At 39.0% G+C, this 27,159-nt stretch overlaps 2 protein-coding genes across 3 annotated transcripts in view; both read left to right on the top strand.

Annotated features, from left to right (window-relative positions):
- cwc22 (CWC22 spliceosome associated protein homolog) overlaps positions 1 to 10,051 on the top strand; it is a 63,500-nt gene extending 53,449 nt beyond the window's left edge. For both annotated transcript variants that reach the window (XM_079821592.1, XM_079821591.1), the window contains exons 16-21: positions 2,754 to 2,831; positions 3,268 to 3,420; positions 3,590 to 3,717; positions 3,814 to 3,915; positions 3,999 to 4,204; positions 9,082 to 10,051. In XM_079821592.1, coding sequence (XP_079677718.1) covers positions 2,754 to 2,831; positions 3,268 to 3,420; positions 3,590 to 3,717; positions 3,814 to 3,915; positions 3,999 to 4,204; positions 9,082 to 9,716 — 1,302 coding nt within the window. In that variant the 3' untranslated portion in view covers positions 9,717 to 10,051. The remainder of the gene's footprint in view (positions 1 to 2,753; positions 2,832 to 3,267; positions 3,421 to 3,589; positions 3,718 to 3,813; positions 3,916 to 3,998; positions 4,205 to 9,081) is intronic.
- Positions 10,052 to 15,088: 5,037 nt separating this feature from the next.
- The window catches only part of znf385b (zinc finger protein 385B), a 166,813-nt gene continuing 154,742 nt past the window's right edge, over positions 15,089 to 27,159 (top strand). Inside the window, exon 1 of the mRNA XM_079822484.1 lies at positions 15,089 to 15,154. The gene's annotated coding sequence lies outside the window, so the exon portion shown is untranslated. The remainder of the gene's footprint in view (positions 15,155 to 27,159) is intronic.

Here is a 27,159-nt window from a genome sequence, read left to right as displayed (position 1 = left end):
GCTGTTCTTTTGGACTTTCTGTTCATCAGAATATAATAGAATCAGAATCCTGAAAAAAGCATCACAGTTTCCACACATATTAAGCAACACGACTGTTTTCAACATTGATAATAATATCATATGTTTCTTAAACAGCCAATTAGCATATTAAAATGATTTCTGAAGACTGGAGTAATAATGCTGAAAATTCAGCTTTGCCTTAACAGGAATACATTAGAATTTTCAATATATTATTAGAAAAATTATTTTAATAGCATTTCAGAATATTATGTTTTTACTGTATTTAATAAAATAAATGCATCCTTTTTATTTATTTTCCCAAACTTTTGAACTTTTTTTGTGCAGGATATCTAGTGATCTTTCATATTACAAATATAAATGGGGCCTCTGTCAAGGTCAAAAGTGACAAAATACAACCTAAAAGTGCTAAAAAAAAATACTAATATGAAATTAGTCATTTTTTGCTCAAATGAAATAAAAAAACGTCCCCTCCACTGTAGTTCACATCTCATTCATGTTTCTGGAAAGTGAAGGTGCATCACTTTTGACTGAACTTTTCCTTTACTCTGATATTTCTGATCAGTAATCGAGCACAGCCTGTAGGATTTCAGCTTCCTGAAATATATAAATGAGAGACTAGTGCAGTAGGGATGAGCCACCTTTCTGCTCCACACTCGCTCTCAAACAGTCCTGCGATCAAAACACCTTACCGTCACACCTGGAGCATGTGGCTTGCTGCCTTCAGGCACCTGTTAGAAGAGTCAGAAATGATCTCATCAGGGCTTAAAACCATCTCTGTGCCTTGTGCTCAGTACTCTATCTGCCCTGGACACTGTTCTTGATATCCAGCGCTGGTTTCTTTTGCATGTGATTTTCAGCTCCAATTCTAATTTGGTGCCAGACTGCAGCCTGTTAGGGGGTTTAATTTGTAAATTGATCACAAGCATGCCTTTCTTCCTCATAATTCTGAGCTCCCAGGTGAATATATATGAGGTAGATCATGAAATCAATAGGCTTATGGAGTGTTATAGAGTATAAGCAGAGAAAGGCTGCAGCTCATGCAGTAAGATGAGATGTTATACCTACTGTGTGTGAGGGGCTGTGGAGCTCAGCTGAGCCGCAGGTGTGAAGTGCGAAAAGCTAAATGGCTGTTTGGGGCATAGAATCCTTCCTGTTTCCTGTGAGGGGAGGAATGGGCATCTGTAGGTAGGATCACATCAAGTCCAGGCATGAGGATGGGCTCGCTAAGGGATTTCAGAGAATTACCTGGCATCAACTCAATCGAATCTCTCCACCATAGGTTTTCTTTGCATGCCCCCAGTCATTGCAGACTTTTTGAAGTTTCTGCCCTAAATGTCTGAAACAACGGTAAATACTGTGCGTGTGTACCTTGGAAAGGGTGGTCATATGAAATACTAATTTGATTTAGTTGTTAGAAGTTTATTGATAGATAAATATTCTCACATTACAACCATTTTTCCCAACAAGTGCCTAAACGTTTTCAAAGTACTGTAGTTTGCAGGTAGGATGGTCTAAGCATCTTGAACTTGCCATGGTTTTTCTATGAATTTAGGTTGTTGATTTGCTCCTATATGTACTGCTGTTCAAAAGTTAGTCAGATTTTTTTTTTTTTTTTTTTTCTTCAGTTTTTCAGTAAGTCTCTTATGCTCACCAAGGCTGGAATAATATTTTTTTGGATCAAATTGTAAAAGCCATTACTCCAGTTTTCAGTGTCACGATGATCCTTCAGAAATCATTCTAATATGCTGATTTGATGCTCAAGAAACATTTCTTAATATTATCATCATTGAGTGCATTTACATGCGCCCTCATAATGCGATTTATAATTGGGATTTTGGCGATATAGACTGAGGCATTAAACCTCATGTAAATGAAATACTTTGATCAAACTAATGCGATTAAGCTCATAATTGTAGTTACCATACTCCCATTTAACTGGCATACGCTGATTTTAATCGCAATAAACAGGCATGTAAACACCTTAATCACATTCTGAAGTTTTCATTTTTTATTTGAAATAGTACAGACATTTATAATGTTTGCTACAACAGATTTCTGTCACTTTTAACCAATTTAATATGTCCTTGCTGAATACAATTTTGTTCAATCATGCTGGCAAGCGATTGTTGTATTAGCAGGATAATCACATCTGGTGTACATTTAAAGTCAAAGAACCACCTGACGTGAATTAATTTTTGTATACAGCCATTCAAAACCTGAGAGTCAACCATGTAGCTGAAAGCAATCACCAATAAAATCATTCTAGTTTGGCCGTGGATTCATGTAATGAGTTATGTTTTAAGTGAATGTAAACAGTTGGTCAAAAAATTGTCAAAAGATCAGATCTGTGCGTTATGCCATATAATAGCTTTGTTATTAAAGAGTTCACGAAACATCTTAATGATTAATCCATATCTCAAGTGCTTAACACTTCATGTGCTTGGATTGAAGTCCACTGTTTCGGCTGAAGGAAAGAGCCTTGAGATTTTACCAGAGCTGTTTTTAGATCTAATGTGTTCAGGTATAATTTGTTAAATTGATCATGATCTTGTCTGTTACTATGTCTGTCTCAGAATCCTAAGCTCCTTGGTGAAGATATGAGGTTATGAAATCAATACACATTAGTGGAGAAGTGCCGGGAATGGACGATCAGTTCCACACCTTGATTTTGTTTCTTTAGAGTGCAAACAGCTGAGACTTTTTTTCTCATGTGCATCTGTTTCTCTCCACAGAAAGAGCTGTGCAACATGATCCTGGACTGTTGTGCCCAGCAAAGAACATACGAGAAGTTTTTTGGTCTCCTAGCTGGGGTGAGTCTTTCCCTCTGTCACTGTTATGCTGCGTTTCACGTTGAAATGACCATAATTAAAAGAAATATAAAAAGAAAATTTAACTTATTGCATATTGTTTGTTTAATTTAATTATAAGATGACAACTTTTAAAATGTTTATTTCATTTTGTTTTATTTTATTAAATTTTTTTTGTTTTGTTTGTAGGTTAATTAAAACAAATATATATTTATTTATTCATTTGTTTTGATTTTGATTTATTGCTTATTATTTATAATTTGTATTTAAATGTTTAATGGTAATTGTAAGGGTAAAACTTTTTTTATTTAGTTTTTATTTATTATTGCAGGTTCATTTTTAAACGATTTATGGGTTTGTTTGTTTTGATTTTGTTAAGGGTTAGAGATTGCAACAGCTTTTTTTGTTTCTCCATCTGATATTTTCATCTTTTATGTAGAGGTTTTGCTTGTTGAAGAAAGAATACATGGAGAGTTTTGAGGCCATCTTCCAGGAGCAGTATGAAACCATCCACCGGCTTGAAACCAACAAACTCCGTAATGTTGCTAGAATGTTTGCTCATCTCCTCTACACAGACTCTGTTCCATGGAGTGTGAGTTGCTTTTATTGCTTCCTCCTTTACATTGACCGCATCAGCGTTTAGACGTGGCTTATAAACGAATGCATCCCGCAGACTGTAATTACATTTTAGGCAACAACTCATCAATACGGCCAGACACATTATTGGTTTCCTGATGCAGTAAAACAGTGTTTTCTCTCAGGTCCTTGAATGTGTTAAAATGAGCGAAGACACAACGACGTCCTCCAGTCGAATCTTTGTGAAGATTTTGTTCCAGGAACTTTGCGCTTACATGGGTTTGCCAAAACTGAACGAGAGACTAAAGGACATGTAAGTGCTTTTCTTTGTGTACTGTAATAACATTAACTCATAAAAAACGTTATAATGAAGCTGTATAATGGACCATTTCCTTTGTTTATTCCTCAGGACTCTTCAGCCTTTCTTCGAGGGTCTGTTCCCACGTGATAACCCGAGGAACACAAGATTTGCCATTAATTTCTTCACATCTATCGGCCTTGGAGGACTGACGTAAGAACCTGTGAAACATCCCCTGTTAGGTCAACTTCAATTATGAACTAATGCTCATCAAACCGTTTTTCTTTCTCTTTCAGGGATGAACTGAGAGAACATCTGAAGAATGCTCCGAAGATGATCATGACCCAGAAGCAGGATGTGGAGTCATCTGATACTTCCTCCTCCTCCTCCTCTTCAGACTCCTCCTCATCTTCAGATTCCTCATCTGACAGTGACAGCAGCGATAGCGACTCTGACTCGTCCAGCGACTCGGACTCCTCCTCCAGCAGTGACAGCTCTTCAGGTATTAAAACACTCGTCGGTTTAGTATAAAATGGGTGTTTCTCCCTCAAATCATTTGTTATGATTGGCTAACCTATTTGCTCTGAAGTACTAAAGGAATCGTTTATGGAATTATTGAAGGAAAAGGGATCAATAAGTGGAATCCAAATCATCATGGATTAAATTAGTTAAACGTTCCTTAAAAAAAAAAAAAAAAAAACCTGACATTGTGATATTTTGTTTTTCTGCTATATATTGCGATATGAAAAAAAGCTTTTTTGGAAATATTTTTTTTAAATGTGGGTATTTACACTTTACTCCTCCTAAGAACTCAAAACACCAAACTTTTTCAACCAATTAAAAAAAAAAAAAAATTATATTGTAAAATAAAAAACTTAAATTTTATATTACACTGTACAATTACAATACTAATATAAACAAGTAATTTCTTCATTTTCAAATGTAAATCCATCTAGTTTTTATTTTGCCGGAAAATAAATATATGCATTGCCAGCTTTGGAGTGATGCACAGATCTGTTTTGCACTCATGCAGCTCATGACAATGTTCCAGAATCAGTGATACTGACAGTGCATATATTATAATAATGTGCGATTTCACTATTGAACTAAGCCATATTACGATAATAATCCTTCCCACCTGAATTGTAAGTAGTGTCATCATGCCCATAACTAAATGTCCCATGGTTTAGATTGGATTGAAAGCTTTGAATTGTGGATGTTACAGTGGGTTTGCTTAGTAGACCAAACTCTTGTAATGAACAAGAGCAGGGACTATCCGGTTTTCCATTGTAACTTTAAAGAACTTGATGAAATGTGAAAGAAAGTACGCCCTTTGGCCCGGTGCCTAATTATTCATGCCTTTAGTGTCTGGACTTGACATGCGATCAGTTTTGTGTTTGTTTTTCTTCCTTAATTATTCTGTTTGTTATGGAGTGTTTCCCCCCTCCCTTCCTGAGTCCTGATGATCACCAGCCTGTGCTCCAGGACTTTAGGAGTGTCCACTTTGTAGATTCCATCACATACATTCTCAAATTTTGACAAGAATCTTTCAAGTTTCAGCTATTTGGGATCCCTGTGGTGATGGAAAACCTGGGGAAATCACAGCTTTTTAAAGTTTCCAGGTTTTGCATAGCTTTAAAATAAAAGTGATAACAAGTGGTTAAACCTTTAATTAAACTTTGTGTTTCATAAATCAACTTTATGACAGAAAAATGTTCATCCCAGCCAGGAATTGCTCATAGTTTCTTTTGAATTGCGGCACCCTTGTCCTTCACTTTTTTCCTAATGATCCTACTGCGTTTTGGGGAAGTTTAAAAAAATACTGAAACAAATTATTTCAGATAATAAGGTTGCGCTACAAATAATACGTATTAGTCATTTGACTGAATGAGCTGTTCAGACTTCAAGAGAGTAATGTAACACTTGATATTTTAACGTGATGTGGTATGAATATCTATGGCAAGAGCTCTTTTCAAGCCTTGTTTATACTTTCGCCTGGCTCCGAAGTGTGAGCCTCTGCTGACTGCGTGCGCTCCTCCCCAAACGGATGAGCCGTTTATACTTGATGCGCTCGCCTTTGTACTATTCTTTGAAACGACAGAGGGTGACTCAGAGTAGTTGTTCTAGAAACCATCAGGAAACAGCGGTGAGAAATTTATGTACACAGGTGAGGATATTTATAGTAGTACATTTCACCAAAAATCACACGACAAAAGAATTGTGTTAAACTCCGTAAACCTTGATATTATTACTTGTGACATTAGAACTAAATGTATGTATACATGTATACAACTAAATTAACGATCTCTTAACTATTTCCTAATTTCACGAAACATTTTCATTTCGTTTTGTGAAATGTTTTATTAAACGTTTTATTAAACATGGATCTTTATTTTCAATAAAAGGCCTTATTTCAGCTTTTGTAGGCTCATTTTGTAAATATATAAGCAGCTAATTTGTACGTGCAAACTGGGTGGCAGTATGATGAGACATGCTCTGCTAGATCTGCCTCGAACTCGTGCATCTTTGGATGCGGAGCCATGCGGAAAGTTACAAAAAATGCCCTGCTCACTGAAATAGGGTCTCTCACACTCAACGCGCACTACTGCCCACTCCACGATGACGCTATTTTTGCCACGTGCACCTTCGCGCTCGTGCGGATGCATTGAGTATAAACCAAGCTTCAGTCACTTCATTCTTTTCCTCCTGATTATTTTCTTTTTTTTCCCCTTTGTATTCTGCTGTAACAGTATGAAAAATGACAACATATACTGCACATTTGTGGTCTGCTCTTCCGTTATAATTTATGATATATCCCATGAATAATTCACTAGAATGCACTAAGAATCTCTTGTTTTCCTCCCCAAATCCTCATGTCTCTTCCAGGTTTGTTTTCACACAGATGCTTTAAAATGTAAACTTGTCTCCCCTTTTCACTTTTAATTAGTGCTGGGAATCGATTAAAAAAAACCAACTAATTAATCGCATCGTTTTCTGTAATTAATCGCGATTAATCGCAAGTTTTTAATATTTTTTGAGTTTTTGTAATAATTTCAGTTACTCTCCAAATTAATGCAGAAACAATTTAAAGACCGCACATTTGAAATATGTGTTGTAATGGCCTCTTTTTATGAATGAAGGCCAGTATCACTGATGTCTCTACGAAACATTAATGACATTACATTACAGTATAAATAAAAGCTACCAATTTCAACATTTATTAGGCTTTAAAAAAAAAACTTTTAATTTAAGTGATCTTAAAAATATCTTTACATAAACCCATTATAATAAATGTTATATTTACCCATGGCCTTCCCTGTTAGACATATACAGAAATGTAATAGTTATCAAACACCTTTCTTAACTGCATAAATAATAAATTAAATATAGATTATTCATAATTTCTCTGTTCCCGTTGTTCTTTGATGAACATTAATGACAGACATCATCAGTGCTGCTGCTGTCACTTTAAGATCGGCCCCGGACGAACATGACGCGGATCTGATGTGCTGTCACGCGCATCTCATTTTCTCACGTTCATTTAAGATGTTATTTTTAAGACTCCTAATATGAGAATACTCAACAAAACTGGCATTTTGGCAACATTCTCTGTGTTGTTTGTTATTGTTTGTTCAAGAGCGAAAGAGAACTCGATGTGTGCACGAGACTGGCGCAACTAGGGATCTGATTGAGACGTAACCACACAGGACACTGACACACAGTGCGTTCTCTTCTGTCTTGTCGCGCTTGGATGGTTTAAAAGCATTTACATGAATAAGAGCGTGATCATATAATGTATCACTAGGCAAAAATAGATATAAAAATGAACTTTTAATTGCGTTAAATATTTTTAATGCGTTAAAATGAAAAAAATGTATTCGCCCGCTTCAACGCGTTAATTTGCCCAGCACTACTTTTAAGTGTTTACTGGAATGTTTCTAAGCAGGTAAATTCAATATGTATTGTCTGTCACAATGACAGAAATCACTCAATGTTCCAGTTAATTTACATTTTTGATTAAGGCAGTGTGTTATGTAATACAGACATATATTACTACAGTGATATTTAACATGTCTGAGATAATGCTGCGGAAATAATCGGGGGATATTCATGGTCTGGGGTAGTAATGTGTTAATGCGTTTACACTTTTAAATGTCCTTTTAATGTTTGATGGTTGAATAGTGAGTTGAATAATGTCATCTCATTGTACCCAGTTTTTTTTAAATGCTTATTGCGCTCAGAGCGAACCTTTCGCTGATTGTTTACAGTTTAACGCAAGTTATTCCCATATTTTGCACAAAGCATCATGGGCTGTTGAAAAAAGGTGGATATAAACACTTCCCCTCCCAGTCTGTATGCAAATAGAAACTTTTTATGGCTGTAGCACTGTGTAAAAAGAGAATATAATTAGATTTGAGAACAGGCAGATTGTGACAGGAGTGTGAGAGTCGCAGCTATTCAAGTGCAGTAATTTGTTCTCGAGGCTGTTAATGAAGTTACATTTTTAGATGAGATGTGATGTCAGGCCTCTCTCATCTCCTCTGCTACCGTTTAATGAATGCTATTTGATGTTTATTGCTGCTTTTCAAGGAAGACATACTTGCACATATACACCGCCTGTACCGTCTTGACTTACACTTGCTCTCTTTCATCACTTTCGCCTTGATTCTCGTGCACCGACTCATTCGCTATACTGAACACTCAATCAGAGTTCCCACTCTCACTGACGGCCCAGACGTCCGTTCATTCATTCTTGTCAAATACGCTGACGTCAGACGCACGTCCGTTTACAAACCAATCAATGTCCAGATGCAGCCCACATAGTTGATGACGAGTGGACGCAAGTGTGTCATGTAAAGTTCTTTAGTGCGCTCGCATAATTGCAATGTGAAACCAAACCAAAACTAACAATGTATAAAATGTATCAAAACATGAACTTCAGTTCGGACCTTGGTGCGGACTTTCAGGTGTGAAAACGCCATTACAATGTTAATGAACCAAACTAAATCAACACAGAACTGACTTTAGGGGAATGATGACACTATCATTATTTTCCTGTTGATCGCTCTAAAGCAGCTTTGAAACAATGAGTATTGCATAAAGAGCTTTATAAATAAAGGTAACGACTTCCATCCAATCAACAACCAAGTGCCGTCCTACATTTTTTTTCCTTCACAATAATCCGATTCACTTGGATGTACATTACAATACGGAAGAAAATATTTTAAAGGCAAGCACGCAATCGTAGTGGAAGCGAACTAGAATTCCTTTTGATTCCTTTCACTTTTCATATGTTACTGAATGAACTCCTCCAAACTGATCACATCACTTTTTATTTGATCCTTGAAATACTTACGAAATTCTTCTCTCCCTTCACAGACTCTGACTCAAGGCGCAAGAAGGCCTCAGGCAAGAACAAGAACAAGGACAAGGACAAGAGCAAGGACAAGCGCAAGGACAAGAACAAGGATAAGAACAAGGATAAGAACAAGGACAAGAACAAGGAGAAGAGGTCCAGCAAGGCAGCAAACCAGCGATCTCCTCTAGAGGAGCGGCTCAGCAAGAGGCATGAGAACCGCCGGCAAGAGGGCAACAATGAGGACCGGCGTGGACCCGACAAGCAACCAAGAGATTCTCGCCGGCAGGGACATGGGGACGAGTCGCCCCCTGCTCGGCAACGAGGAGAACCGGAGCGTGGAAGAGGACATAAGGAGCAGCAGCATAACAGGCACGCTCAGGACTATGAGGACAGACAACCAGATTCACGCAGACACAAGGACGATGGCAAAAACGACTCCCGAGCGGACAAGGACAAAGATAGACGGCAGAGCCGAGAGAAGGAGCCTCTGCGGCGGAGCCGGGACAGGTCAAAGTCACGAGAGAGAAGCCGCAAAGAGGTCGACTCCAGGGAGTCATACAGGAACGGCTTGGAGAGGGCGGACAAAGAGAACAGGCATTCTGACAGGAGGAAAGGCGAGAGGAGCAGGGATGGCTCACCGAGGAGACGCAGATAGCCGCCTGAAGGAAGAGCGAATGAAATGATGATAGTCATGTACCAATTTTGAGCCGTTCCCCGTTCACTGTGGCTTTCACCTGTGCTTTTGCTTAGCCTTTATGTTGTTATACAGTAAAGCATAGAGTTTTTGAGCAGTCAAAGGACTCGTGTGGAAATGTGCCATACACACTCTGATGATGTGTAAGGTGTTCCTGAAACAAATTTTGGTGGTTAAACAGGGCTCTTCAACAATATTTTGTATTTTGCGCATCCCTTTGCCCAATTGTATTTTTGATGTTGTTTTTGAAGTAATTGGGAAAAAGCAAGATTAAAGATAACATTTGTTATAAATTTAAAAGGCTTACTGTGCTTATTGAAGCTGCTTCGTGATCTATATCAAGATAAAATGCTAGATATATAAAATGTATACATTACTGCTCAAAAGTTTGGGGTTGTAAGATTTTTTTTAATGTTTTTAAAGGAAATCTCTTTAATGCTCACAACCAAGGCAGCATGTTTTCCCCAAAAATACAGTAAAAACAATATTGGGAAATATTTACATTTTCTGTTTTAATTTATTTAAAATGTAATTTATTTTTATGATGGCAAAGCTGAATTTTTTTATGATCAGAAATCATTCTAATATGCTGATTTGCTTTAAAAACATTTCTTATTATTAATGTTGAAAACTGTTCATATTTGCTTAATATTTTGAATATCTTTTTATAATTTTTATATTATAAAATTTGAATATATGTGCATCCCTAAAGCAGATATGTTTTAAAGTTGATTATTTTCTTTCATCGTTTCAGTTAATTGATTCATACAGTTGTTAGCGGCATCATTTGGACATGTTGACCGAAGGAAAATACTGCTTTTGAATGGAAAATGTAATATTTATTTCTCTCTTGGTGACAATTTAATGTTGGTTCCTTTGTAACCCAATTTTATGTCTCGAGGTTTTCCATCTCAATTCCTTGCTCATGTCAGTGGCAGAGCTTGATTAACATTTCTGTGGTCCACATGATGTTCGGTGTTGCGCCTAGTGTAATACACACCATGTGATTTCTGTCACATCTCATTTCAGATGCACTAAAATGCGTGCGTTTCAAAGAGCATGCCCGGCATTGGACATGAAGCTTCTTTGCTTTCGCTGATTTCTGCCATGCTGCCCAACAGGATTCTCATCTGCTGTGACCTTCAGGGGTAACTGAGCCTAGACTGCATAAGTGAAGCCCGATATAGAAACAGCCCTTTTCTTTGTAGCTGATGTTAATGGGACGCAGGACAAGCCCACTGGGATAGTAAAGCAGCGGAACGCATATGAATTAAAGGTCATCAATTGAGAGCGCGCAGTCAATTTAAAGAAGCATCCCAGGTTTGCTTTGATGTATATCAAAATAAAATATGAAATTAAGAATAAGATGCACTGTGAATGAGAATGGGAAATATTCAGACATAAAGTATATGATGCATATCATTTATATGTATTAGCATAACAATGAAGCTGGTTTTAGGGTTAAGATTAAGCAAATTTTTTTTAAAATAAGCTTATTTTCCATACAATTCTCATTACCATAATGAAAACTTATTTTCTTTTACGTAATGCATCTCGTTTTTCATTTGATATATTTTGATAGTATTGAGAATTTGGGCTTAATTTGCATTACCATTGCATTCTTATATTATATCCAATCCTAGAATTAAGACCCAGACTCATATTCTTGACAGGTTTCAAGAGTCAATAACAATTGGTGTTAATACTCAAGTGCCTCAATGACATTTTTTCCGTGCTTAAATGCCTTGTTTATCATTGGTTCCTGCTCGGGACAGACTCTTGACAGCATCATAGTAAAAAAAACTTAATTCTCTGTCCAAGAGAAGTGGAAGAGTGCTCTGGAGGGAAAAGCGTGCCCGTTTCATTATCAGCGAGGCAAGAGATAGACCTGTTAGTTCCAACACCTTCGACACCACACTGTCACAGTCCCTTCTAGAAAAGCTCCTTCTTCGTCTCCAGCATCTCTGCAGGAATTTTACACTTTGGTATCACAAGACGTTTTTGGAAGCAAACCCTTTCCATTCACAGCTAACTGCCAATTTGCATGCCTGACTCAGGAATCACTTTTATTGCTCCATATGGTTCATCATCACATTTATGCATCTGGCAGATACTTCAATCCGAATCGACTTGCATTGCTTTTAATGTATACATCTGATCAGTTCATGCATTCCTTGGGAATCAAAGCCATGACCTTGGCTCAACTGTTGTAGCTACGAATGCTGCAATTTCAGAACAGTTTAGTTTAGTGGTATTAAGCAAGACTATGCTTCTGATCTTCTTCTGTTCTGTCAGGCTGAGAAAAGAGGTGAGACAGTCGAGCGCATTCAGGGACGTGGAAATAGCAGCTTTCATCAGACCTTACTCACTCCTGGGACATGAGGCACAGACTTGACATCAACATCCGATGCACTTGAGATGGCTGCATCCATCTCCATTAATATCTGTGCATGCATGTTTATATTTAGGATTATTGATGTGGAGATTGATTTAGACCTATTCTCATCTCCCTCCCGCTGCTACGGACGTCCCGTGCGGCCCATGCGTTTCATGCTCATGCTGACGGATGTCGGTGTGAGAATGGGCAGTTCTATGAATGCCTGGAAAGAAAATGCCCCATGAATGGAAGCTCTGCCCAACGTCGCCACAGGAAGTGAATGAACGGGTGGAGTTCCGTGTGGGTGCTTCCTCAAACCCTGTTTTTAAATTCTAAAATAGAATTTTTGTAGATCACTATTACTGTAGCGTGCAATTAGGGGTCTATACGTTCTGGCGGGCCGTCTCGCCACAGCAGACATCTAGAACAATATCCAAACCTTGTGTACCGAAGACAAATTTGGCTCAAGCTACCCCTGCTTAAAGAATCGCAGGCCTTGGTTTTATTAGTGAATTCTTGGGTTGCAGTTATTCAGTGATCATAGCTTTATCCAGATCTTTCCATTATGTACAATAGTGCACAATTTTGATAAATGATAAATGTCTCTTTCAGATAAGAAATTACATAATTGATCAAAATTGTGCACTTTTGTACAGAAAGGAAAGATCTGAGAAAAATGCATATTACCAACAGTTTTGCGACATGCACATGAACTTTAAGAATGACATCCCATTCTTAATCTGTAGGGTTTAATATGGAGTTGGTCCACCCTTTGCAGCTATAAAAGCTTCAACTCTTCTGGGAAGGCTTTCCGCAAGGTTTAGGAGTGTGTTTATGGGAAGTTTTGACCATTCTTCTAGAAGAGCATTTGAGAGGTCAGGCACTGATGTTGGGTGAGAAGGCCTGGGTCACAGTCTCTACTCTAATTCATCCCAAAGGTGTTCTATTGTGTTGAGGTCTGGCCAGTCAAGTTCCTCCACACCAAACTCACTCATCCATGTCTTTATGAACCTTGCTTTTTGCTGATGTGCAGTCATGTTGGAACAGGAAGGGGCCATCCCCAAACTGTTCCCACAAAGTTGGGAGCATGAAATTGTCCAAAATGTCTTGGTATGCTGAAGCATTAAGAGTTTCTTTCACTGGAACTAGGGGCCCAAACCCTGAAAAACAACCCCACCCCCCTCCACCAAACTTTACACTGTACACAATGCAGTCAGGCAAGTGCCGTTTTCCTGGCAACCGCCAAAGCCAGACTCGTCCATCGGATTGCCAGACAGAGAAGCGTGATTGGTTACTCCAGAGAACACGTCTCCACTGCTCTAGAGTCCAGTGGCGCCGTGCTTTACACCACTGCATCCGGCGCTTTGCATTGCACTTGGTGATGTAAGGCTTGGATGCAGCTGCTCGGCCATGGAAACCCATTCCATGAAGCTCTCTACACACTGTTCTTGAGCTGATCTGAAGGCCACATGAAGTTTGGAGGTCTGTATCTATTGACTTGGCAGAAAGTTGGCGACTTCTGCGTACTGTGCGCCTCAGCATGCGCTGACCCCGCTCTGTGATTTTATGTAGTATTTTTGCTGTTTTTCCCAATTACTTCCACTTTGTTATAATACCACTAACAGTTTTGACCGTGGAATATTTAGTAGTGAGGAAATTTCCCGAATGGACTTATTGCACAGGTGGCAACCTACCACGGTACCAGGCTTGAATTCACTGAGCTCCTGAGAGCGACCCATTCTTTCTTAAAGGTTTGTAGAAGCGTCTGCAGTCCCAATACTTTTGGCAAAATGGTGTATATTATCCTGGGCTCATGACAATTATTCTGGTTTATTTGAATTTAAGCAATGGTCCAATATATAGTAGTTTTTTCATTTTGCGTTTTAGTTTATATTTTCTATTAGAACGATCTTAAATAGTCATGGCATAGTAATATCCCAACTTACAACATTTTTTATTTAGCTTGCACATTTAAAGGGATAGTTCACCCAAAAATGTTGTTCCAAACCTGTAAGAATTTCTTTCCTCTGCTGAACACAAAAGAAGATATTTAGAAGAATATGGGCAATCAAACAGCTGATGGTCCCCATTCACTGCCATATAGTAGGATATGGATAAATACTAAGGAAGTCATTGGGGCCAATTAACTGTTTGGTTTCAGCCATTCTTCAAAATATATTTTGTGTTGAGCAGACATTTTTGGGTGAACTATCCCTTTAAATACATTCTTTATCTGACCATGTGTTTAAAATCTTATGGAAATAAAGTAATATTTTATTCTCTAACTTGCTTGCTAATCTAGTTGTCTTATAAACCTTCATTGTGCATTATTGTTGGCTCTTTGTGAGTTGGATAAAAGCATTTGCTAAATGCATGAATTTAAATGTAAAATAAATAAAAACGTTTCACATCCACCCCCCCCCCCCCTCCCCCCCCCCTGAGGATGCAAAATTATTAACTTACAATATTTGCTTAACAAAGACTTCATATGCAAGAAGATACATTTCTGGGGTATTTTTATTTCCATATAATTGCAAAGTGATTTCTTCCCATAGGGAGCAAGAGAGGAAGGGAGTGTACAGGCAGTGAAAGTAGGACATACAGTATGTGCTCTCAGGTAGCGCTGCCCCTGAGGTATCGGGGTGAGCATGCGTGAAGATTTACAACGCCAAAAATTACGAATTCTATACAAATACTATGGCGACGGTGCTGACGTCGCGTCGTTAACATCCAATATCGAAAGCTCAAAATATGAATATTAATAATTACATTGTGTTGACATTCTAGATAACTCTCCAATGGCAAAATGTCGTTGGTGAATATTAATTAGTTCCAGTTGACGTTGCTTAGGAACCTGCCAATGGCGAAGGCGTGTGTGATGAATATTACTCACGTAGCCATCGCCATAGTAGGATTCGTAAACTTCAGCCAGGACGCGGCTCATCGCCTCACAGTCAGTTTACGCCGTGCAACCTGCAACCCAGAGTCTGCTCAACTTTACCGGTAAACATCAGCTGTTCAGGTAAGTGAACCTCAGGAGAACTCATATGCAAATGCGTTTTGACATCTTCAATATTGACAACCGCTCCGTCCTCTACAACTTCATTTTAGTGACTGAAAAACTACTTGAAGCATCAAGCCAGTATTTGATATTTCAACTCAAAATATTTCAACAAAAATCTTGCGTATTTGCTTTCCAAGCGCGCCTTTCTTCATTTCCCCCCCGGTAAGCATATATGTTTAATTGACAAGTTTCGCAAAACACTTTAACCTTACCTGTTCGCACCGCTTCCTAAGCGTTAAAATAGTTTACTGTCATTTCTGTCCCGCAAGGTATCATAGGCGTCATATCTCAACCGACACGCTAGTAACGGCCAAACATGCTGTTTAGTTAGCGAACAAGGTTTCTCCGAATAAAATATATTTATAATAGCCTCTTAAAGATATAGTTCACTCAGAAATGAAAGCTCATCCTCATACAGTGCCAAACATTATGGCTACTTTCTTTGAAAGTAAGATGAAGAAAGCTCTATTATATTTTCCGTGCGATGTCAAGCCTTTACAAAGGACTTGAAATCATAAAAGTGTCATAACTGTAGTCCATATGACTCGTCTTACATATTCCAAGTCATATGATAGCTTTGTGGACGAACAGTTTAAATTGATAATCTTAAATTGCGTCCTTGTCATTTGAAAAGTAGTATTGTTTGTGAACACGATTCGTTTGAATTGGATCTAACGTTACTCAATTAATCACCAGTTGATATAAAACCAACACAAGAAGGACTCGTTCACGAATCAAACCGGTCAAAACACTACATTAAATTACAACAGAAATATAATAATAATAATAATAATAAAAACAAAATAATATTAGTAAACATATAAACTAATATACATAAAAGGCAATTCATTATACAATATTGTTTCATTGTCAGCATGTATCCGTAGTTCTCTGGTTGTACAACATCAGACATCCTTATCGCTTTAGCTATGTGAATTATAGTTATTTCTATGTGTATTGATATAAATGTGTGAAAAACAACACACAAATGATGGTGACAGTGGAATGGAAGTGAAAGTAGGTGCACCAGTAATACGGGATTGCAGTGAGCGTCTTTCACAGTTAGATGTCATATTTTTGCATTTGTCCTTGGCCTAAATAATCCTCTCATATTTGTAATTCTACAGTAAGCCTCATATGCAACCTAAAGGGCTTTATACTGACTTTAAGCTCTGGCCTTTGTGTCTTTGAGCAACCTTTGTTCATTCATAATTGTAAAAATATTAGAAATGTCCTGAAGGGAAATACAAAACTGTAGATTGCCCTGGTCAATAATTCAGGTCAAAAAGCGTTGTGTTTATGCATTATTTCAACCAAATTCACCTGCTTAAATGTCAGTTTCTGTGTATTGGGTTCTCTCTCTCTCTCTCTCTCTCTCTGTCTCTCTCTGTCTGTCTGTCTGTCTGTCTGTCTGTGTGTGTGTGTGTATAATAATGTGAACATAAGGCAGTAGGTGTGGGTTCTCAGATATTCTCACTGAAGTGTGGTCTACATGTACATAATTAATAGAGCACTTATGTCCTTTACTCATGAAGAGTAATTTGTTCAGCTGTATTGCATCATGCCTTGAAGAGCAAAACACATATGCTTAAGGCATCTTGGGAAATGGGTTGGTTTGAAACTTCTTTTCATAAACACATATTAGTCGTTCTAGGCGTCCATAAGATAAATGTACTCGCACTGAAAATAACTTAAGCAAGCATAGAATAGAGCACATGTTCATTTTTCCCTTCCTTCCCTCCCTCCCATACCGTCCCTCCCTCCTTCCTTTCTTCTGCACTTCCTTCCATACTTTCTTCCTTCCTTCTCTACTTCATTATTCCCACATGTCCTTCCTTACGTTCTTCCTTCCTTTCTTCAGCACTTCCTTCCTTATGCACATCATTATTCCCACAAATTGTTCCTTCCTCCCTTTCTTCCTTCTGTCTGCACTTCATTATTCCCACATATCCTTCTTTACGTTCTTCCTTCCTTCTTTCCTTCCTTCAGCATTTCCTTCCTTCCCTCCTTCCTTCCACACTTCATTATTCCCACAAATCCTTCCCTCCTTCCTTCCGCACTTCATTATTCCCACATATCCTTCCCTCCTTCCTTCTGCACTTCCTTCCTCTCTTCCATCCTTACGCACATCATTATTCCCACATATCCTTTCTTTCTTCCTTTCTTTCTTCCTTCTGTCCGCACTTCATTATTCCCACATATCCTTGCTTCCTTCCTTCCTTCCTTCCACACTTTCTTCCACACTTCCTTCCTGCCTTCCTTCCTTCCTTCCTTCCTTCCTTCCTTCCTTCCTTCCTTCCTTCCACACTTCCTTCCTTCCTTCCACACTTCATTCCTTCCTTCCACACTTCCTTCCACACTTCATTTTTCTTGCATATCCTTCCTTCCTTCTTTCCCCACTTCATTATTCATACATATCCTTCCTTCCACACTTCATTATTCTCACATTTCCTTCCTTCCTTCCTTCCTTCCTTCCTTCCTTCCTTCCTTCCTTCCTTCCTTCCTTCCTTCCTTCCTTCCTTCCTTCCTTCCTTCCTTCCTTCCTTCCTTCCTTCCTTCCTTCCTTCCTTCCTTCCTTCCTTCCTTCCTTCCTTCCTTCCTTCCTTCCTTCCTTCCTTCCTTCCTTCCTTCCTTCCTTCCCTCCCCACTTCATTATTCCTACATATCCTTCCTTCCTTCCTTCCTTCCTTCCTTCCTTCCTTCCTTCCTTCCTTCCTTCCTTCCTTCCTTCCTTCCTTCCTTCCTTCCCCACTTCATTATTCCTACATATCCTTCCTTCCTTCCTTCCTTCCTTCCACACTTAATTATTCCTACATATCCATCCTTCCTTCCTTCCTTCCTTCCTTCCTTCCTTCCTTCCTTCCTTCCTTCCTTCCTTCCTTCCTTCCTTCCTTCCTTCCTTCCTTCCTTCCTTCCTTATTCCTACATATCCTTCCTTCCTTCCTTCATTATTCCTACATATCCTTCCTTCCTTCCTTCCTTCCTTCATTATTCCTACATATCCTTCCTTCCTTCCTTCATTATTCCTACATATCCTTCCTTCCTTCCACACTTCCACACTTCATTATTCCTACATATCCTTCCTTCCTTCCACACTTCCACACTTCATTATTCCTACATATCCTTCCTTCCTTCCTTCCTTCCTTCCTTCCTTCCTTCCTTCCTTCCTTCCTTCCTTCCTTCCTTCCTTCCTTCCTTCCTTCCTTCCTTCCTTCCTTCCTTCCTTCCTTCCTTCCTTCCTTCCTTCCTTCCTTCCTTCCTTCCTTCCTTCCTTCCTTCCTTCCTTCCTTCCTTCCTTCCTTCCTTCCTTCCTTCCTTCCTTCCTTCCTTCCTTCCTTCCTTCCTTCCTTCCTTCCTTCCTTCCTTCCTTCCTTCCTTCCTTCCTTCCTTCCTTCCTTCCTTCCTTCCACACTTCCTTCCACCCTTCCTTCCTTCCACACTTCCACACTTCCTTCCACCCTTCCTTCCTTCCACACTTCCACACTTCCTTCCACCCTTCCTTCCTTCCACACTTCCACACTTCCTTCCACCCTTCCTTCCTTCCACACTTCCACACTTCCTTCCACCCTTCCTTCCTTCCACACTTCCACACTTACTTCCTTCCACCCTTCCTTCCTTCCACACTTCCACACTTACTTCCTTCCACCCTTCCTTCCTTCCACACTTCCACACTTACTTCCTTCCACCCTTCCTTCCTTCCACACTTCCACACTTCCTTCCTTCCACACTTCCACACTTCCACCCTTCCTTCCTTCCTTCCACACTTCCACACTTCCTTCCACCCTTCCTTCCTTCCACACATCATTATTCTCACACATCCTTTCTTCTTGGAAGAGTTTCTAATGTTAATAAGTCTGAAACATTGTGTTATGGAACTCTGATCTATGCAATCTTTGCGATTGTACTTCAGCTCAGCACAAAATTGTAACCCAGAGCGCTCAAATGTTCACAGGGCTGTTATTATACCTGCTGTCTCTGTTAGAAATATAGGAGCTCCTGATGTGCACTTACTTTTTTCGATATGTGTGTAGAAGCACTTGTGGAGAGTACAACCAAAGAGTTTCCCTTCTGTATGGCAGTGTTACACCGTCTCATTGCCGCTATTTAATATCTGTGTTAATCACACTCATGAAATCTCAATCATCAGCATGCTGCTGCTAGTCATACAGAAGACCTGCTGTAAAATCCAGAGAGAAAATTATTATCTGCACAGTATTTAACCTCCCCACCTCTGCTAAAGATTATACAAGGTTAACAAGAACATCTTGGTAATTTCATAGATGTCTTTAAAGGAAATGCTGGAGCAGTTTGGGGTTATCCAAGGACAAGAAAAAGTCATTTTCTTAAAGGTGAAATGTGTCATTTCTGAGCCACTGGAATCCATCAATAAAATCGCAAAAATTAGTTTTGTTTTCAAACAGGTTTACAGATTGCTTCTCCTGTCTGTCTTTGTTTGGTTTGACAAATATGACGTCTCTAGTTGCCATCATTCTTTTTTTGGATCCATTTGAATTTTGAAAGGAAGTTGATACCTTGGAGATTTGGAGAGAGTGTGAGAATTGTTATGTTTTAAGTCAGGTATATATTGGGAATCAAGCTTCTTGGTGAGAACTAGCTTGTCATCTTGTAGTTTGATATCTGTCTGCTCTGCAGATAAATACTTTACCAGTAGCAAAACAGATCTGTTGCCTACTAAAAGTGAAAAATATTAAGCGGCCCAACTGTTTCAAAATTGACAATGAGAAGAAATGTTCCATGAGCATCAAATCATCATATTAGAATGATTTCTGACGGATCATGCGGCGCTGAACACTGGAGTAATGATGCTGAAAATTCAGCTTTGCATCACTGGAATAAATTACATTTGAAAATATATTCACATAGAAAAGTTATTTTGAATTGTAATATTATTTCACAATATTCCTGCTTCGACTGTATTGATTTTTGATCAAATTAATGCAGCGTTGGTAAGCATGAGAGACTTCTTTCAAAAACAACCACAACACCAAAACAATCTGGTAGTACTTTATTTCGATGGTCCACTTTAGACATTCTACTACCTACAGAACAAGTAACTTTGCAACTATGTCATCTAACTCTCATTAGAGTATTAGTAGACTGCCTGCTTACTATCTGCTAAAACTTTATTTTGATGCTCCCCAACAGACATTCTACTGACTATATATAACTTTACAAACATGTCAACTTATTCTTCTAACCCTAACCCAACAGTCTACTAATACTCTGAGTTAGTTGACACATAGCTGAAAATTAATGAGACCTAATTGACCTGCAAAGCTACTTATAGTGAGTAAAATGTCAAAATAAAATGTAACCGAAAATCTTAAAGCATGGTCACACTTGGCATGTTTGGTTCGATTAAAAGGAACTCTGGGGGGTATTCCAGAAAGCAAGGTTAACCTACCGCCATATATACCTTGAACTCTCGGTTGATTATCCCAAACCTTGCTTACTCAAGGTTGGCTGGTTCCAAAAATGCATCTGTGAGTAAGTTCAGACAACTCAGAGTATGTTAACATCCTCAACAGAGCAACAAATCGATAATTCACCATGGAAACAGACGCTAAAGAAAAAGCGCACCATTCTACTTCCTCTTCTTCTTTTATTTTATGGCGATTTACATAACTGACTTAGTGCACATCGCCTCCTATTTGGTGGTTGTGCAATAATTTTTCAATCTCTCCGTTTAAAGGGTTAGTTCACCTAAAAATGAAAATTCTGTCATTAATTACTCACCCTCATGTCGTTCGACACCCGTAAGACCTCCGTTCATATTCGTAACACAAATGAAGACATTTTTGTTGAAAGCTGATGGCTGAGAAAGGCTTCAGATAGGCCTCCATTGGCATTCAGTACATTCACACTCACAAGACCCATAAAAGGCACTTAAAACGTCGTTACAAAGTCCATCTCACCACAGTGGCTCTACAATAATTTTACGAAGCGAAGACAATAGTTTTTGTGCGCAAAAAACATCAAAATAATGACTTTATTCAACCTCTTCTTGTCTTCCGTTTGTGCCTCCACGACACATGCGCGAGAATATGACGTAGCGCCGGGGTTCGAATGAAATATGAACGCAACACAGACCAAAAACAAACCAAAACAGGACATGATTTCACAAAATGCGACCCTAAAAAGGACAGAATGCTCACATTTTTTTCTTTTCATAATTCATCAGAACCGCGTCTCCTCGCAGCAGATCATCGTTTGTGTGTGACGGAGGGATTCCTGATGTTTTTTTGACTTCTTTACACATTTTATAAGTTCTTCATGAGTTCTCAACTGGTCAAAATACCATCATTACGCACATACAACGAGTGCATTTAGCCCAGCACACAGCATTGTTTTGGATGTTCGGTAAGTTCTGTTGCGAAATATACGTAATGAATGTCAACCAAACGACTTGTGAAAATAGCCCTGTGCATTTAGGTTCGGTGTTAAAATGTCAATGTGAACACGAAGCGGACCAGGACTAAACCGAACTACAAGTGTGAACCCTTACTGACCCCAAAGTTTTGTATACAGTGTATATTAACCAGTTTACATGATACAATCCTGGTGGACAAAATCAAGTCCTGTTCTACATTTTTCACTGAATTTCCTGTTTTTGTCATACATCAGATGTCAACAAAACTGGTTGCAAATGGCAACATGCTGTCATGATCACTGGAAAATGAGTTGCAGAGATCGCCCACGGACAATTCCAGAAAATTGTTATGTTTCCTTTATATTTACCCAATATTGGTTGCAGACCATACATTGCGCTTTATTTACAGTAAACAGACTCACATGGATCATTCTCAGTAATTTGTTTCATACTCCACGTGCATGTTATTGTTTACCTCCGGATTTCTTTTTTATTCTTTCTCCAGACACGACACTATTGTGGGTCCCTATCTTTTCCGTTTGCACGGAGCCTTGCTCCCATGCCACAATAAAGGCTGGTTTTGTGGTATAGCTTGTCCCCCCTGAAGCTAGGAGATGCCTGTATAGGTGACTGGTAATTAGTCCCATTCTGTCTGCCGTGATTTATGGAGCTCACCATCATGCATGAAAGTGATCCATGAGCCAAAGAGGCAGTCGTTCTACAAAAGCAAGCTCAAGTAGTTATAATTTCATATTTGAGTAAAATTATATTTAAATTAACTTAATACAAACCATTAATTGGCATGTTTAAATGTGATCCTATGCTGTATTTTTGTGGCCTTTTTGGTTCCAGATTGTCGCTACCATGTCTCTGTTATCGATCTTTGATTTTATTATCTAAGAATATGATCAAAAGCTCTTCCTCAAATTTTCTGGGACACGTCCTCAGTTTCGTTGCAAATATTCCTACCGCGGTGTAAACGGCAGAAAAAACTGTAGTCTCACAGTATATACCGTCATCTCGCCAGTAATGTTTATTAACATATGTCTCAGTTGGTCTAATAGTCATTTGTCATTGTGGCACGGTACTACTGAGTCTTTTACCAGCTGAATTATATAAAAACTCATTTGCTGTTAAGGTCACGACTGCTGCGGAGTGACATGCGATTCTGACATGACATCTAACGTGACCTGAATTAGCATGCATATTACTGCCAATATACACACACGCGTGTACGTATACCTCCGTCATTGTGTGCGTAGCTTTTTTGACCTTACATTTATTTTTACTGACGGAAAAGCCCGGGAGGGGGCTGCTGCTCCTGGCTGGGTATGGAATGGGGCAGAAATAAATTGCCTCCACATTTCCTGTGTCTCTGCGGAGTTTAACGAATGATAACGTAGCTGGGAAACTAGGATATTGGGAAGGTCAGCTAGTTCTTGTAATTAGCAGGAGGGATGAAGATGGAAGGTGAAAGAGGGAGAGGGGAAAGATTCTTCTTTGAAGGGAATAATGAATCACTCTTACTGTATAATTTTTCCTGACAGAACTGGGGATATTTTGAGGGACTTAAAAGATCAAATAAATGGAAAATTATATATGTATGTATGTATATTTTAACATTCAATACAATAATTGTATAAAAAAATTGAAAAGGTTTAAAATGACTTTTAATGTTTTAATGAGTTATTATGTTAAGATTTTGTAATTTGTTATATTTATTTAATTTGGGGCATTACATTTTAGATTTGTTTAATTATATTTTATTAAATCCTCATTAGGGATGTGACGGGTAATCGAAATGTGACAACACCGATAAAACCTGTTTCACCGGCGGAGGCTTTTCAAAATGGCTAATTTTAAACCGAAATTAAAATGCACATGGCCGCTCAGGCATTCATAACGGTGCGGTACGGAGCAAAGCGAGTGTTTTCAATGAATTTCTATGAAAGTTAAGCTTCCATAGGCATGAATGAAAACCTGCCAGACTGGACACGCACCGTGAATGACTGTGCTGCCCGTGAATGAATGACAGTGCGGCCGTTAATGTGTGCACACTGTGTGGCCATGAATGAATGACAGTGGAGCCGTTAATTTAATGTGTGCGCACTCTGTGGCCATGAATGAATGACAGTGCAGCTGTGAATGAATGCCCGTGCCGCCGTGCTCATTTTACTTTCGGTTTAGAATTAGCACCAATTGTGAGTTGTGAATTGTGGGGTCATTAGCCTATTATTCTTAATGTAAAACACAACAACAAAATGGTACAGTGACAAACTCACTTTAATAGGCGTTTTGTCTCTGACTCCTGCTGTGTTTGTGCTGCGACTCTCGTTCGGCTCACACTGTATTGAGCAGACACATTCAGTTTTTAATTGTAGTGTCTGTTCTCTAACTGAACTAAATTATTTTATTACTATAAAAATCTAAACGACGGTGACGCGGTGGACAAGTGATGTAACCGGTGTAATGCTGCGTTCACACCAAGCGCGAATAGAGCGTCTGGCGCGAGTGATTTCAATGTTAAATCAATGGAAAGGCGTGTTGACACGCGTCTGGAGGTCCCGCAGCGCGAAGGACGCGAATCCGCCTCATTCGCGCCGCGGGACCTCCAGACGCGCGTCAACGCGCCTTTCCATTGACTTAACATTGAAATCACTTGCGCCAGACGCTCTATTCGCGTTTGGTGTGAACGCAGCATTAGGCTTGCTGCGATAGTCAGTGTTGCCGGTGTTCAGGGTTGAGAGTCTTGCGCGTTACACGCGAGTGGTGCTTTTGTGCATTCACGCGTTTGACGCCCGAGTTTAAAAATTTGAACTTTGCCGTCAATTCGCGCCGCGTTAACCAATCAGGAGCCTGCTTGCTGCTATCATGTGGTAAAGTGACGTGATGAGAAACCCTGCATAATTTAAAAATGCTACTATTGTGTCACAAAATGTAGTTTTAAGACTTTTTCAGGTGAGAATGTAGTTGTTTTAAGCTCAAATCTGTGGTTTATTTATAAAGAGAGCGCCTATTTAAAAAAAAAATTCTTCTATTTCGTCTATTTCGCTTCAAATGCTCGATTTCTACGCGCGTCCAATTCGCCGCTGATGCGCGAATGGATTCAAAATGTTCCTGCGTCAAACTAGACACGTTAGGCGCGATTTTGACGCTCTATTCACGTTTGGAGTGAACGCAGCATAATCCTCACATAAATTTATTTAGGTACACAGTCAGTCATATACCATTTTTAAATGCTTTATTGCTTCTGAAATTGTAATGGAGTAGGGCTGTAACTAATGATTATTTCTGCCCAATGCTGTCCTTTTAAACAAACGTGCCAACTGAATGCTATGAAAAGCATATATAGTGAATATATCTATATCTATGCTACATGCAAAAGAGCTATAAAGCAAAATGGACAGTTTAAATTCTTACATTAAAAATTAAGATACAAATAAAAATAATAAAGAAAAACAAAAACACAAGCTCAGTGTTAACAGATAAGAGGAATGTTCTGCAGGGACCACATACATTCACTCTGGACACAATAACCTATCACTATCATTGCTTTAACCTGTAAATATAAGAAACGTCTTACATTTATATTCAATTACACGCTTTTATTCCTTTACAGCTACCTCTCATAAAATACTTTAATTACACGTAGACTTTTAAACCTAAATTGAACGTCCAACAACAGATATTTCAGCTAAATGAATATTTTTGCTCTGAATATTAATTGTCTCCCTCTCTATGCGTCTCGTCCGCTTGACGCGCTTACATGCGCCAGCACTCATTCAGTCTGAAGTTTAACACAGACGGTCAGGATGAGCCTTCATGCAATACTTGCATGAATTTGTATCACTTACAGATACGAATGTAACCGTAAAATGGAAGTTTTGTGCTGAGAAAAACATATCACACATTAAACAGCACACGCATGTCAAAGCGCCAAAGCCATGTAAACATTACACTAATGCATTAGCTCAGGCTTAAAACGAACAATTCTCATGTTTTGGGCAACTTGGATCACGTACCTTTCCAGCAGTAGCTCCTCCTATATTTTGTCCATAGAAATGTGTTATTCAGAGCAGTAATTTGACGAGAATGGTGGAAGTTTTCCGTGTGACTAATCGATAATGACATTCGTTGTCGATGATTTTCATTATCGATTAGTTGTTGCAGCCCTAAATTGGAACTGAATGGTTTGTTTCATGGTTTAGAAAAAAAATATGGAAACTAAGGCCACTGAAAGAGTGGGCATCAATAGCTATGTTACCTACCTATTTTTATGTGCATTATCGCATTAAAAACGCTGGATGGAAATGCCAAGATGCGCATAAATTCAAAAAATTGAGTCAGATAAACTTTTTATCCGATAAGAAAACATGCGCATAAACTACGATGGAAACATACAAATAAATTCCTTGATGCGCATCAAAAATGACATGACTACGATGGGACGGCATAACTGGACTAGTGGACCGATCTCGTTGCACAGCATCTGAAATGCTGTTTTGGTTGTTGTGAAATGCCTGAGCAAAGTCTGTCGTTAAAGTGGTTCGGTATAATTACCTCTCAGAACTGTCTTACACGACTGCGTTCCCAAACAGCAGGCACCCGCCGCCGAAAGCAAGATAACTTTATTACGTTTCGTCTGCACGCTCTGAATTGCAAGTCATTTATTATATATGAAATTAGTGGCTTTTACTACTGCTGCAACTTCCATTTTTCTTAGTGATATTTAGTGCCAGTTTATCAGGAAGTGACGATTTTGTTCTCTTCGGCTCACTGGATAGAAACGGTCTGTGCTTGATTGTGAAATGTTTTATGTGATATTCCAATTTTGAGCAGTTCAATTTGCAACTTTGGATGGAAGCATAGCTACTGTTGTGCTGTATAAACCACATACTCTCTGAATATTTCATTCCCTTTCCCTGTGACACTGCAGCCTCTTCTTCTCCCTAGCCTCCATGTGGAATGGATGTCCCTGTGTGCATCTATATTTTAACATCATTAATGTCCTCTGATTCGTGAGTGGGGTTTTTTTTTTCTTTCCAAAGTCAAATGCTGCTCTACTGTAGGGCTCCCGCCGAGCTGATGCTAATTTTGGCAGTTCCTACTTTGTCACGTGCGTTTATATTTGTAACGTAGCTGTGACAATTCACACCGTGCTTCAATTCCAAGGGACGGATGTGATGATGGGTGCCATGAGAGAGCAACACAGGGACTGATGCGACATTACGTTCTCCACAGAGAGGCGAACAGTGTCTTTTGCATTATGAAATGCTGCACAACACATGTGAATTGACAGGCTCAGTGGCAGATTTTGCATGGCAGGTTCATAATAATCAGTGTCTATCATGTCTTCACTGCACAAGTCCTGTGTAATTCAACAGTGAAACTGTTCACTGAGAAAAAATGCAGAGTAAGACTTGAATTTATGCAGAGGAACTGATCGAATTGTGTAAAGTGACTTTTATGTACCAGGGTTTTTGGCGGGAAGGGGTCGAAAAGTAAGAGAGATTCATGACATCACCCAAAAAGGATAGTTGTTTCAGAGGGTAACACTTTATTTTACAATGTC

This window comes from Gobio gobio (assembly GCF_949357685.1).
Source record: "Gobio gobio genome assembly, chromosome: 7".
Taxonomy (NCBI): domain Eukaryota; kingdom Metazoa; phylum Chordata; class Actinopteri; order Cypriniformes; family Gobionidae; genus Gobio; species Gobio gobio.
This window is presented reverse-complemented; position numbering and strand designations above follow the sequence as displayed.